Source organism: Cryptomeria japonica, chromosome 10 (assembly GCF_030272615.1).
Source record: "Cryptomeria japonica chromosome 10, Sugi_1.0, whole genome shotgun sequence".
Taxonomy (NCBI): Eukaryota; Viridiplantae; Streptophyta; class Pinopsida; order Cupressales; family Cupressaceae; genus Cryptomeria; species Cryptomeria japonica.
The window spans coordinates 717,909,960-717,925,240 of NC_081414.1; the positions used below are offsets into that span (position 1 = coordinate 717,909,960).

Genomic DNA, 15,281 nt, shown 5'->3' on the forward strand with positions numbered 1-15,281 from the left:
CAGAAAATTTGAGAAAAAATTGCCAAATGGATTTCTTTTCAGACAATTGTCCTAAGAGAGAAAGTGTGTCAACACTGGCCCCATCTCTCCAAAATAACTAAGATTTTAATATGCACAGCCAAGAAATGGAAAAAAATGTCAGTTTTTATTTTAATTTGGAGGTTTTTTGCTAGTATGGTTTAATCTGCAGCATGACATACATACTAAGGCTAATATTTCAACTAGAGCAAAAATATAGCAATCTTACTCCATTATGCCATCATTACAACAACAAAAGGTTGATGAATGTTGCTAATTTTCTTGCAAAAATATAGCAATCTTACTCTATTATGCAATCATTACAACAACAAAAGGTTGATGAATGTTACTTCCACATGTTCTCCAGCTAATTTTTCTTTGAAAGTCAATGCTAAGTTTTTCCAAGACTACCTTTTGTGCCCTAATGTGTTCCGCATTGCAATACCCCGACCCTCAGCTAGTTTCAACAACTGACCTGCCTAAAGATATGTCGATGACCAATGCAATTTCAGATTTTGTTAGTAAACATGCTCCCTGAGGATGCATCTCATGACCCCATCCCCTATAGGGAACGTTTCAAGGACATCCCAATGCGTAGGAAATGTCCCCATCCCATCTCCTGTAATGCCCCCACTTTGAAATATAATTTAATAATAAATAATGATAATAATATTAAAATACAAAAGAATAAAAATATAATTTAAATTAAAATATAAAATAATATAGTTAAATATAATTAAAATTTAATTAAGCTAATGAATGGTCAAAAGGCATGAAATGAAAAGTTGTGACTCCCTCAAACATGAGATATAAAAGGGAGAAGATAACCTCATTTGAGGGGGATAATTTGGGAATCAAAAGTGCAGATATGGTTTAAATAAGAAGTGCAGAACTGATTGTGAAAGGTTGTGTCCCTTTCAAAGGACAGAAATAATAAAGAGTCACACTCTTTTAAAGGGTGCTAAGGGTGAAGGGTGTGTCTCTTGCCAAAGGGCATACATGATGAAGAGGTTTGACTCTCCCTCACATTGGAGGATATAAAGTGGAGAAGTTTTCATTTGAGAAGTAGGGATCCATGGAATAGAAAAAAATATATGAAGCATCAGAAGCAGATTTAGAAGCAGACCTAAGTCAGAAATATAAGAAAATCTGGAAGAATGATATGAACATTTATCAAAGAGATCAGAACACAAATACAAATCTGTGAATAGTAATAAAGCAGGCATTGAAGGAAAAGAAGAGGAAATATTAAATAAATAAGCAGAGAATCGGACTTGATGGAATAGAAAGGATTTTCACACACACACACACACATATATCTGAGTATAGGCAGCAGATCAGATTGATATAAACAACAGGCCTGTGCATTTAAAGAGGGAAACAACATCAAACTAAATCTGTCCAAATTAGCACAATAGACTGAAAATAGACAACCTGCAATAATTCTACAAGTATATTGGGCAAAATTTAGTGTCCTCCCAAAAGGGGACATTACATCTCCAAATTTGCTAAAAAAATTCAGTCACTTTTTTGAACCATAAACCTTCAGCATTAAACGTAAATACATATGTTATTTCATATGACAGGTTTGAAGTCTGTTGTAAGAGGATGGAACACATGTCAAAAGATAATTTTAGAATGCCAATTTTGGTCCTATCACAGGTCTGTATAATTCTGCTAGGATATGGAATCCTTTTAATCATATTAAATAGCAGGACTGTTATAGCTCTGTATGAAGGCCTTTTCCTAGCATAGTACCGATGTTAGATAGAGTCAAGCCCTAGACAACACTTTTCATGTTATTGACATCTCAGTCATACAGGTAATATTGCATTGCTGTGTGGTGCATCTATTTAATGGACAATCTCACTTCCAGTGTTAGCGAGTTAATTGTAGATTCAATCCAGCTATTGATAATTTTCGACAGTAGAAAGTATATCAGCAATAAATGATCATAAATGCATAACATAGATGAGTGATTTCAACATTAAAATGCATACCTTTTTATTTAATATTAACAGATTCTCCGGCCAGTTTAACAGGGAAAATTCAAAAATAAACTTCAAAATGTTCATGTCATCACTCTGCACACATGCTGTCATTTTTACATTAATAGATTTTTAGGGCCAATCAAGAGGAAAAAATACACAACAAAAGATAACTTTAGGACGCTCATGTCATTGGTCTGTACACCTGGTATCACAGGTCTGTACAATACAGCTTGAAGAGATAAAACCTTACTTTGATCAAGTTTACTGTTAGGACTGTTGCAGCCATATGAGGCTCTTTTCCTGATAAAGTCTTCATGTAGGAGAGAATTAAGCACTAGATGACATGATATCATCAGTCTATGCAGCCAATATCACATCCATGCACAGAACAACTACAGCAAGGAAATCCTCTTTCATGCTGAAGGTTGATGGTTCATCCCAGCTGTATACTTTCAAAATTGCAATGTTACCAGATGCTGATAACAGACAGCTGCATATTTTCTCTGTTTTATATTTTGTCATTTTGCAGTTGCAACTTGAAGCATTTGGGCATTTTGTTGTAATTTTTATATAATATATATGCACATTGACAATGAAAGCTGTTATTTTTTGTTAATTCATGTCTAATGTTGTGTATTAAGGTTTTATAATGTCTCTGATGAATTCCTTATCAATGTTAACATATGATAGTTGAGATTTCTTTGTATTTTAAAATTTTCCCTTTTTATTTAATAGCCATACACATTTGTCCCCAAAAAAATGGTCGCCTAAAAAACCCATCCTAGAAACACATCCCCAGCCATCCCCTTCCCCTGCTGTGCCAAGCCCAGAAACTTAGGAAGTATAAACTAGTTACACTATACTAAATCTTCAATAGCAGCAAGGGTGCCCCTAAACTCATTCAAGACATTCTCAGGAGACAAGTCAACTATTATACATACAAGGAACGCTGAATATGGCACAAGTCATACAAATTCCCACTTGGAATGTTGGTCAATGTCAATTGACACACTTGAAAGGGCCCACTAAATGCCTTGCCAAAGAAAAACTTAACTAAATCCTCATTGAGGCCTGCTTTTTAAACAGAATTCATTCGCATCAACAATTTTGCAAGACAACAGATGGATATGCATCCAATTTTGAAATCCCAAGCCTCAAGACTTTGTGCCAAGGCTGATAAAGGGTCTTTCAGCTATCAGAAAAATTCATACTTATATCTCCAGCAAGAAGAATAAAAATGCATACAGAGCAAATTAAAAGGCCTTGAAGTTGAGATTCAAGAAGCACCACCATAACAGCCTCAAAGTTGAAGTTAAGACTCTATCAAAATGGACACCTTGATTGGTTTTGTTCAAGTTCTAGATGCCCAATATCCATTTTTGTTCTGTCAAATTGCACCACCCTTTGTATGAAACTTCATGGACACATTTGGGACCTCTACCCAAATAGTCTGGAATTATTCTGCCTATTACTATGTAACACACATTATTGTCTATCAGAAAAATTCATACTTATATCTCCGACAAGAAGAATATAAATACATACAGAGCAAATTAAAAGGCCTTGAAGTTGAGATTCAACAAGCACCACAATAACAGCCTCAAAGTTGAAGTTAAGAGTCTATCAAAATGGACACCTTGGTTGGTTTTGTTCAAGTTCTAGATGCCCAACATCCATTTTTGTTCTGTCACATTGTACCACCCTTTGTATGAAACTTCACGGACACATTTGGGACCTCCACCCAAATAGTCTGGAATTATTCTGCCTATTACTACGTAACACGCATTATTGTCTAAAATTCATGTTTTCAAACAAAAAACTTTAGCAGTTCAAAATTATTTCAAAAGATTGATTTCCACAAATTGTGTCTGACTGCAAATAGGAGCAAAAAGGACCATATATATAAGATGGATTTCCATTGAAAGATAGCATGATACTTAAAGTTGTTCTAAATTGTGATAAAATATGCCTATCCAAAAGAGGCTAGTAAATGTAAAATGAGATTTTAATCTCTCTCGAACGTGAACAATCTGTAACCTATTATTATTATTTAGATTGATGTCAATCTATATTATTTAGCTTCAACCTAACTTGTAAATGAGTACCACAAACATACAATTAATATCACAATTGAACAAATTCACTGCATAATAAGTAAATAATAGAAAATATAATGCAACATAATGAACAACTAGAATAGCACCATACCGTTGCCTCCAATGAGGTTCTGGAGTCTCCTTTAGCTATGCATAATTGGCTAAAATGATCAGCCCACTTCACTGCTTTTTTCAACCTACCAATCAAATGTTGTCGTTGACGTGAATTTGGTCCATCGGGTACTTGCTTTTTCTCCATAGCATAGCTCCATGCCCTTTCTGCGAGGTAAAGGACTGCATGAAGAAACCTGCCAAGAGCTTAATAATGTAAGGGATTACTTATTTAGATAAAACCAAAACAATATACTCTTTTAGACATGTACATTAGCACTAAATATGAAGTCAAAAAGAGAGAAACGTAGCACATAAGAAATACAAGAGTTATGCTCTCAAAGAACACATAAGAAATTTAAAATAAAATGAAAAAAAAAAGTAGTAGTTTCTGTTGATATTTAATAATTTATAAACTATTAAAATTGTGACATTTCAGTTAATAATTGAAGTTCAAGATGCAAAATTGTCAATACAAAATCAGGCTGAATCTGTCAATTGTGACATTTCTGTTCGTCAGGTCTATTTCCTCAGCAAACTGTCATCATCATTTGAATCTTCCACAAATATACTTTCTTACACCTGTAATAGACTGTAACCAGAACTTCAAAAACCAACACTGATCTGACTAGTTACAGAATGCGAGAATAATGAAAATGAACCAAGAAGATATAAATTCATTTTAGAAAAGAGCATTGCATTTAAGGTCATAGATGTGTATCATGCTTCTAAACCTCATCTTAATATGTGCTAAGCTCGCCCTTATGTTGACTCAAAGAGATATCAATGATACTGTACATACGTTGAGTCAACCAAATCTTTCCTTTGCAAATAAGAATTACAAATCTCCAAGGGTTGGTTTGGGATCTTCATGATTCAGTTTGAGAAATGAAAACCGACATTGCTAGAGGACAAGCAACTTTGGGAAGGGCGGACTGTCATGCCCCTGCCAATCTATAAGAAGATGCAGATTTGTAAGTTATCACTGCCCCTACAAATAGAAATCACAGACCTTATAATTAAGCCCAGACAAGGTAGTTAAAAATGTGCTAAGCTCGCCCTTATGTTGACTCAAAGAGATATCAATGATACTGTACATACGTTGAGTCAACCAAATCTTTCCTTTGCAAATAAGAATTACAAATCTCCAAGGGTTGGTTTGGGATCTCCATGATTCAGTTTGAGAAATGAAAACCGACATTGCTTGAGGACAAGCAATTTTGGGAAGGGCGGACTGTCATGCCCCTGCCAATCTATAAGAAGATGCAGATTTGTAAGTTATCACTGCCCCTACAAATAGAAATCACAGACCTTATAGTTAAGCCCAGACAAGGTAGTTAAAAAAGGGCCAACCAGGATTAAATGAATTAATTTCTAGCAAAGGGCCGACTAGGTTGCCACATAATAAGGCCGACTAAGAATATTGCTCCATTATAAGGCCGACTAATAATATTGACACATAATAAGGCCAACCAAGATTTAGCAATTCCACATGAAATGGGCCCACCCAATAATCAGTTCCCAATGATCTCCTACAATAAAAGATATTTAATTACTAGCACTTGCACCAAAAGCAGGTGAAATGGTTACACCAATAGTAGAATATATTTTGAATAATATATTAAAGGGTACACAATAGCAGAATGTGTAAAAGAAAAATCATATTGATTCTCATAAACTATAAAAACCTAAAAATATTAAACAAATCTTTGGAGGAAAAAAACACGTCTTCTGATCTCAAACTATATTTTTACTAAGCTCAAACATACATTTTAGAAATTTTTGCAATCTTTTAAAAACTATATTCAAAAAAAAAACTATGCTACCTTTTACAAATTCTTAATACAAAATTGAATGATTTATCATGAACAGAGTATTAAGCTTGATTGAAATTATCTAAAGTCTTTATACAGTTATAAATAACTGCAATTTTAAAAAATAAACATAAAAAAGGTAGTTTCCATTGTTTAGAGAATTAAATTAAAGGTAAACAATAATCAGTTCAATCCAAGATATTTTTGTGAAGTACTTAAAAAATTGCTAGATATAAAATTCACCTTGAAAATCCATCTAAGACTAAGTTTTCCTCATACAGTATAATTGTTTAAAGAGATGGAGAACTCTCCTCCAATAAAAGATTTTAACAGAAATCAATCTAATTAATCTTTATGTGTGACAGAGATTAAGCCAAAGATTTAGAAACAATGAGACAAATTTCCAAAGCCTACACAAAATATATAATCGTATTCAAGAAGACATACAACAAAGACAGACATTTACCATGAAACCGCCATTAAAAGCTACCCACAATCTTTTGGTGCAGAAATTTCTTCAAGACTGTCAAAATCTAGAAAGTATAGCTTACCATTTTTATAAAAATAAATTACTGACTTTTATGATAATTATTGCACAAAGACTCAAATCTTAGATCTTCGATTACCTTTACAACATATTGTAAAGCAATTCATGAATCAAAATGTTACGACATGGTATAATCCTCCAGTATGATAAACAAATACCAATAGCATTGGCCAAAGTCATGAAGAATTCAATCTTATTTTTCCAAATAATTATATAAAAATGGAGGATGGATTATACCAACAAACAGCTCAATTAAGCTAAATTAAATTAAAGATTTATTTTGTTCCCTCAGAAAATAAAATATTAAAAATTAAAACAAAATATTAAAAGTTAAAACTATATATCACTCAAGACAATAGAAATTAATTAAAGACCTTTCATTCACATTATCTAATATCCACTAATCATAACTTTGTTCAGTTACATAGGACAATTTAATCCATTGGACAAAATAAATATTCAAATAAAAAAATAGAAATATTTCCTACCATTCATCTTCCAATATTCTATAATAGAAACATGCTCTGTCATTGCTTGGAGGAGATGTGATGTTTTGGGTAAGTGATGTGGGAGACTAAAGACCCCCCAAAAAGTATTGTAGCCATAAGAAATAGCGTACTTTGGTTCATTTTTTACTCCTTACACCAACTTTAAAAAATGGGCAGAGTTTGCAGGAAAAATAACAAAACACTGCCACGCGAAGGAAAACATTTAAAATGAGGAAAATGGAAACAAATCTCCTGCAGGTAGTCAGTGCTTCAATTTATGAAAAATAGACGAAGATTGGATTTGAAAATATTAGAAGTGATAAGATTTTTGCAGACTTAAACGAAAATATTAAATGCATTTTCAGGGATGCACAACTTTACGGAATAAGGAACTGTACGCAAATCGGAAAAAACTCTCAGGCAACGCCAAAGTATTCCGGCGTGAGAAATAAGACTTTCAGGTGAAGGGTTCTTCACATAAAATAGCCTATCGGCTAAAAATGTAACTAAGGATAAAGTCAGCGGTTAAGAGGAAGGGTCGTGACTCTTTGAAAGGGCAGCAGTTGCTAATAGGTGTATCTTTTCAAGACAATAAGGTATGACCCTTTCCATTATGGAGGGTATGAAAGGAAGAAAATCGCATTTGTAGAAGGCATTGATGAACGAATAGAGATCTCATTGGGATAAAAGAAAGGCAGTTCTGATCTGACATACAAGACAGTACTGATCTGCAGAAATAGAATAATGAATTAAGATCAATCAAGCGAGATCTGATCTGAATTTAAAAGACAGCAAGTAATTGGATTATTAAGCAGTAATAATCTGAAACTATACAACAGTAAGATATAGCAGAAAATTATTATATTCCTGAAGCAATTGGTATGCTAGATGTTGGATCCTATGTTTGTTAGTTTGTGAACTTAATGACTAATTATTTATTTAAGTAATTATGCATTTTATTATGTAAGGCAATCATATTAAGAAATTGCAAGGGTACATAATAGGGAGGTGCAGGACTACAGGACCCCTCAATTAAATAGTCCACCCATTGAGTTGGTACTTGTGGCCCAAGGGGTTGAATTGTTTTGGTTGGATGTTAGCACCCTAGGATTTAGTTGAGGAGGGTAGTTGTCCAAGCACCCAATCATGCTTTTCCCTCAAGTTTCTGATATGGTTGATCCTTAGGAATAAGTTATAATGTGCATATTTACAGTAAGAGTTTCATTATTATTTTACTTCATTTTAATTGATTATCTTCCTAAATTCAATTGCTATAGTGTAATTTAGTGAAAGAATACTCCTGTAAATAGATTATATTATTGGTATTGTTATTTTTGGGCAAAATTCAGGTATCCCAAAAGGGTACATTACTGTTGATTGTAACTAGGTAGAATGCGGATTCCAATTGTCTTAAGGCAACATTGGAATCCGCCAAGGGCTGGGCCCTTCTCTCCCTTCTCACACGCCACACTAAAGGGAAACGTGTTCCCTCTAATAGGGCCGACCCTATAACTAAAAGACACACGCCACTCAAAAGGGAAACGCGTTCCCTCTAAATAGGGCCGACCCTATAAAGTAATAAAACAAATAAAAGGTATCAGCACCAAGCCGACCTCAAATAGGTCCTCTTGCCTCATATAAATAAACAACTACTTGACCTCATTAAAACAATGATATCACATGCGATAATCATTCTGCAAGTGCGAAAATCAGAAAGAAAGAATTCTAAATGCGAAGTGAAGGAAGTGTGCATTGAGGCAATTGTTAATACAAGGGTGAACTTCAATAGAAGATGCGAATTGCAAGACATTGTGAAGCCAAAGACAATTTCCAGATCTGCTCATCTGAAGGTCATCTTGCTGTTATATGCAAAACAGATTCAAGAGGTGTATTGCTGTGTGAAAGGCTTAGACAAATTGGTGTGCCACATCAAAGCTACCAGCTAAGTAATGTACTGTTACAATTGGATATAATTCATAGTCAGATCTGAAGATCTGTTGGCTGGGTTTTTCGTCCTAAGAGGTTTTCCCAGGGTATTTGTGTGTTGTGTTCATTTTGTTCAATTTATGTTTATGTCTAAGTCTGAAAGTAATTAAACTAAACAGCAAATATATTGATTTAGTAATTAACTTCAGTTTTCTGAGTATAGGTTAAATCTGAAAGTCTAAAATTCAACAATTAAATCTATTTAAAAAGGAATATATGAAGTTATGTTTTACGCTTTTGTTTTACACTTCCATAATACTGTAGAGAAGAGAACATTTATGGACACGTTAGAAGTAAAAATTATCACAGGAGTACCTAGTTTGAGATGATACAGTTATCCTTGTATGCCCCCAAACATAACACAGAGATAAAGATGAAGAGGGAGATTGAAAAGAACTTTTAAAGACAAACTTATCTGACCGCAAACAATTTATCAAGTGCATCTTGTTATACTTTCAACTAGTCACAAAAGAAATAATTATATTTAAAACAATATATAATTATATAATCTTAGATGGTGACAACATAAGGACAATGAAAAAACTATATTCTTAGATGGGACATGCCTGAAAGCTAGAAAATAGAACATTTTTTAACAAACCTCACATCTGTCACAGAGGACTCAGTTATAGCTTTTCGAGAGTACTTGCCACGACCATGAGTTATTTTCAGTGACTTGTACAGCCTCCGCAACCGTGCAGAACAGTACCTCCTGCACCAAGCCAATGCCAAGAACACTGAATGATTTCCACATTGTACCATACTTAAACATTAAAAAGAAAAGTAAAAACCTAAATTACCAAACTTGACTTGATCATACAATGAAACCTAAAGGCTAGACTATGGCTACACAGAACTAAGAACATTTGATCATGAAACAAAAGGTTTTGATTGCCATGTTGCTACTAGTTTTCTTAACAATTCATTAACTTATTATGTTCCCCTAACTTTTGACATTTCAGTGATGGATTATCCAACTTCTACTTATTGGTGACAAATTTTCTACTCCAGTTGTAAGTGGATTGGCAAGATCTGGTTTCATAGATAAAAATTCAGCAGGCCAAAAAATTTGTCTTGGACTTGGGACTTGACAAAAAAGTCAAACATGTTAAGAAAATGTACAATTGCATAAAATAAGCTTCAATTACATGCAAAATAGCATTAAAAAACATAAGAAATGAATATAATTCTTGCATAGCCAAAAAACTTGGCATATTGTTCAAATCCACAGTAGTGGAAGAAAAATGAAAACAGAATTTGAAGAAAAGAAAGGTGTTATTCTAGATGAAGAGTTTATGGATGGCAATTAACAGAAATCAGCGAATACGTGCCAATAACTCAGCAGTGAGTTATCGTTCGACTAACTCACGTGAAGCATTTGGCTTGCACACTGGCAAGAAACTCACCAAATTTTTAAGCTATGTCTGGTTTACTCCCGAACTTGATCATGAGGTTAGAACCTAGAGTTACAAAATTTGAAAACATATATGATACCTAGAAAGAAATCTCAAATCCTCTTATGTGCTTCTATGCATAAAAAACGTTTGGTCCAAATCGGCATGCAGATTGACCATTACCTAAATTCAACCTTTCCTATATTGGAAGAGTATAAGCATCTACACAGAATTCCACAACTGATAAAATGTCTAGCAGGATATCAGATGAAATTAATTAGTTAAAATCAAAAAATTGGGCTAAACAGTATGAAATTTGGAGTTTTTAATGCAGGGTACAAAATATCATGCTCAATGTTCAGTTAGATCGAATGAGATGAGTTCAAATAATATAAGCATCAAGACTTCATAATGAAACCGCAGGTTCAAATCCCAGGAGATATGGTAATGCATTAAAATTGCACAAAATACCATATCAAACTCTGACAAACTTGGATGTGGCATACCAAAAGGACGAGACCAAATGCAAGTCCCGAACGCCTGATCTCAATTATCACGGGTGTTTGCAGTGATGTTAAGTTGAACAGTTCATACGCCCTCGGGCGAGAAAACTGAGATAAAGATTACCCAAATGACGGAAAATATACCGAATTAAAATAAATAAGCACCGGCATTCCCTGGGAATTCAATCCCGAAAACATCTTTTGAAAATGTGGCAAACTATAACAAGATTTTATAAAAACGAGTTGCTAAAATATGAGCTGGACCTTATAGAAATGCATTAGAACATACCTGTAGCGAGTGTAATCCCCGTGGCGCAACCCATGTTGAGCTTGTGCAATCTTCAGAAGCTGCAAGACTATTCAAAAAAAGAGGGCACAATCAAAACATCTAAATTATGAAATATAAACCAAAAAAAACATTTAGGATTAAAATGTACAATTTACAGAGTTATTCAACTGTACCATTGACGGAGTATTTTTTATTTGATTGATCCGTAGAAGGTGTATTTTCTCTATCGATCTCCATAGCTAAGGGATTAGTTGCTGATATTACAGATCCAGTGCGTGAAGCTTTTCCAGCTCTCCCAGAACCCATTATTTTCTTCTGCTTAAAGTGTTTCTCAACCGCGTAACCCTAGGATGGAGTTCCAGTAGAAACTCCTACTTGGCTCCTCCTAAATACATTAGAAGGCAATTTCTCCTTTCTGCAATTCCGTGCTCTGAATGGAATTGGAGTTAGCAAATGCAAGCTAACGAAATAGAACGGATTGGAAAAATAGTAAGAAGATTGAATAAGAGAGACTGAAACAATATTTTGAGCATTTCATTTAGAAGTACCCATATGTTTGTTTTTTTGTTTCTAAAATATGTTATGTCTATTGATGAAAGCTAGAAGCTTTTTTGTTTTTAAACCGTTAGAAGTAGGTTAGGAACGAAGCCTGAGTAGCTTTTTCCCCGTTAGAGGCATAGAACTAAGCCTAAGTAGCTTTTTCCCCGTTAGAGGCATAGGGATCAAGGCTCACTTCTATGCTAGACTTGGACGTGGATCTATTTATGGGCATTGTTAAGATAAATTATTTTATATGTTTTTGATGAATAGTAGTCATTTGTTCATAAAGATAGAGTATACTATTCACAAAAAACAGTAGGGGATATGGGAGCATCATTCAAGAGTCAAATGGGCAGAATTCAGATAGTCAAAAAAACACATTAAACATGGGTCAATTTCAGAGATTAGAAAAAACAAAGAACAACTGCTAAGCAGCTAATGCAGTGGTTGAAAGAGGCAGATCTCTACCATCCTTAGGACTCCATACATCAGTGGGGTTGGCGTTGTCATTCGGAAGGGACCACCCTTCTTCAATAACAGTCTCTTATTTATTATTGTCTTTAACAAGTGTGAGAGAGCGAGATTGTCAGAGCTAGACGCGGGAAACTTTTGGACAAACCAAACCATCCACTATCACCACCAAAAGTTGGCCAACCCCTATTGCCACCAGCTTATAGTTTTTTAAATAAATATTATAAAAAATAGCAAATATATTAAATAGCAAGTCATGAATGCTATTGCTTGATATTGAATATACTTACCGTCATTTGTTGTAAGCTTCTATTTGATACACCCACCATCTTTTTTCATTTTTACATTAATGAATGATAGCATGACTTTTTGTCTATTGTTAGCAAATTAAAATATATTTTTGTGATTGTTTATCCTTGTATTTGGATGAAACAAAATTTTAGAGACTAACAAAAGAGTGAAACAAAAAATTTCATGTGTTTTGAAGTTTTGCATGTGTTTGTGAAAAGAATCATAGGTGTTTTTGAAAAGAATTGCAAGTGCAAGTTGAGATGGCATCTCAAGTGTTTTGGAATGGAATGAGCTTTGAAAATAATTTGTTAGGGTGTGTTGTTTTTTTCTCTATATTCTTTATATTTTAAACATAGATTAGAGGGTTGATTATGTCTCTTTGTTATTTTTAGTCTATATGGTATTTTAAAACCTTGATGTTTTTAAACATATGATCGTTGCCAACTTGTGGTTTTTTTTATTAGCAATGAACAAAGACATGGAAATTTTAATCAAATAAATAAAAATAATAATATTTTAAATTTTAAGCAATATATATATATATATATATATATATATATATATATATATATATATAACTTCTTTAGGAATGGTAAATAGGTAAAACATTCACCTAATGAACTAAACAACCTATATTTTCATGATTTATGGAATCGGAGATTTTATACCAAGTAAATGAGGAAACATTTAGCTACACATTATAAACATTCTTCAATTAAATAGCCACTCATATGTGAAATATAGAAATCATAAGCTTGGAAAAAAAAGAAAAAAAAATTATGGATCTTGAACAAGAGCTCTATAGGGTAAACAAATTATATGTTTTACTATTTATAGATCCTAAACAAGAACTTTACAAGGTGAACAACGTTGTGTATAATTCAACTTGTAATATTTTTCAATAATGAAGTGACGAATTTGTGACTGTAAAATTATTGATAGAAAACAACAATAACAACAACAACAAAATGCAATTTGAAAGTTATAAAGAAACTTTGATGAAACAATAACTAGTGTTGGTTTAATAGAACACTATATTTGTGTGTACTAAACCAGTTTAATACAATGGGAGGAGACCTTGTGCATACTAAGTCGAATAAGTTGAATGAGTTTTAAAATATTGAAATTGTGTGGCTCATTTGTAAGGAAGGAGATGTTAATGGTTACCTTGAACCGATGCAAGGTTTGATGAAGAATTGTCGATTCAATTTGCTACAGCCTAGGTGAACAAGAGGGTCACTGTGGGAGGAATTTCATTTGAGGTCAGTGAGGAAGTGATCACGTAGGTGATTGGCTTCTCCGTTGAAAGCAAGAAGTGGAAGAGAATAAGCCATGTTACGAATAGTAAAAGTCTTAATCAGTTATTTCGTGGGAAGCCCCTATGAAGTTTCAAGGTGGATATGCAAGAGAAGAGTTGACCGGCCACTAAAACATTGTATGTTTAATGATAATGAAGTACTTTACTTTTGAAGTTCATCATAAAGTCTATTACTTCTACCATATGTCACTTCTGAATCCATTTAGGAACGATGACACCATCTCTTTCCCCTTCTATCTATTTCACTCCTTGCAACACTCTGTCAAAGAGGCCCTAGATCCGAAAAACAAGATAAAATATCGGTGCCTTTGTACCAGGGTTTGATTTAAAAGCTATATTTTTCATCTTGCCCTATGTCCGCCTAGGAACATTGTGGTTATGAAAGCCCCTGCCATGAGTGCTTCCCCCTTGCTAATTGGTCCACCTAGTGCTTGGACAAAACATTGCATTTCCCATTCGGAGATTTCTTTCATGGCTTCCCCAGGAACCCCTTCCACTTCAGTGGTAATCAAAGAAATAGATATGCCCAAAACCCAAAAGGCCTTGACTAGTAAGAAAAAAGGGAAGAACTCAAGCCGCAAGAAGATAATGATTTTAGATGAGTCAAGTAAGGAGGAAGAGGAGGAAAGGGAGATTAGTAGGAATGAAGGTAGGAGGCAGTTGAATGGACTTGCCTCCCGTGAGTTTGGGAAGGGTAAGAGATTAAAGTTGGTTGATTATGGCTCGGAAGATGAAGAAGGGGAACGGGGTAGTGATTATGAAGAAAAAGAGGATGAAGGGAATGTTAATGGTGGTGGGGAGAATTTGGATGAGAACCCAGAGAAGTTGGTTAATAATAGCTGGGTTGAACAAGGGAACCCGACTAGGGATGAAAATTGGAGGAAGTTGTCATGGAGGAAGATGTGAAGATGAATTTTGCGAGTGAGATTTGTGTGGGATGTCAGAAGGCTGAGAAAGAGTTGAAGAATATGTGGGAGGAACTGTGTAGGGTGAAGGATAGGATCATTGAGCTGGAATAGAAGAAGGGCAGCATATGCAAATTTGGCCTCAAAGGTTATGCATAGTTTGGCAACTTCACTTTGTTTAATGCAGGAAAAGGTGCTTGGTGATCCTGCGAATGAGGAAGGCATCCACAAGGAACTATTTAAGTTCCTAATTGAGGACTGGAACAATACCCTACAGTAAGCAGGCTAGGGTGTCAAAAAATCTAGTAATGCCTAGTGTTATAGGGGACTTTCTTTTTTTTGTTTTTATTCATAGGAGCTTGGCTCCTCTAATAAACTTACTAGGTAATTATATTATTTAGATGAAGCTCTGGGCTTTGTTTATAATCCAAATGGTTATGTTTATTGTTGTCGAACTACTGTGAATTTTTCTACTACTGGTTTGTTGTAGTTTTGTTGTTGTCTTTGGACGCCTTCAAG

General features: G+C 34.2%; 1 protein-coding gene across 1 annotated transcript in view; it reads right to left on the reverse strand.

Moving 5' to 3' along the window:
- Positions 1–11,810, reverse strand: part of LOC131046263 (uncharacterized) — a 59,909-nt gene extending 48,099 nt beyond the window's left edge. Inside the window, exons 1-4 of the mRNA XM_057979949.2 lie at positions 11,411–11,810; positions 11,238–11,304; positions 9,653–9,763; positions 4,218–4,413 (exon numbers count right to left, since the gene is read on the reverse strand). Coding sequence (XP_057835932.2) covers positions 4,218–4,413; positions 9,653–9,763; positions 11,238–11,304; positions 11,411–11,543 — 507 coding nt within the window. The 5' untranslated portion in view covers positions 11,544–11,810. The remainder of the gene's footprint in view (positions 1–4,217; positions 4,414–9,652; positions 9,764–11,237; positions 11,305–11,410) is intronic.
- Between the last annotated feature and the right edge of the window lie 3,471 nt (positions 11,811–15,281).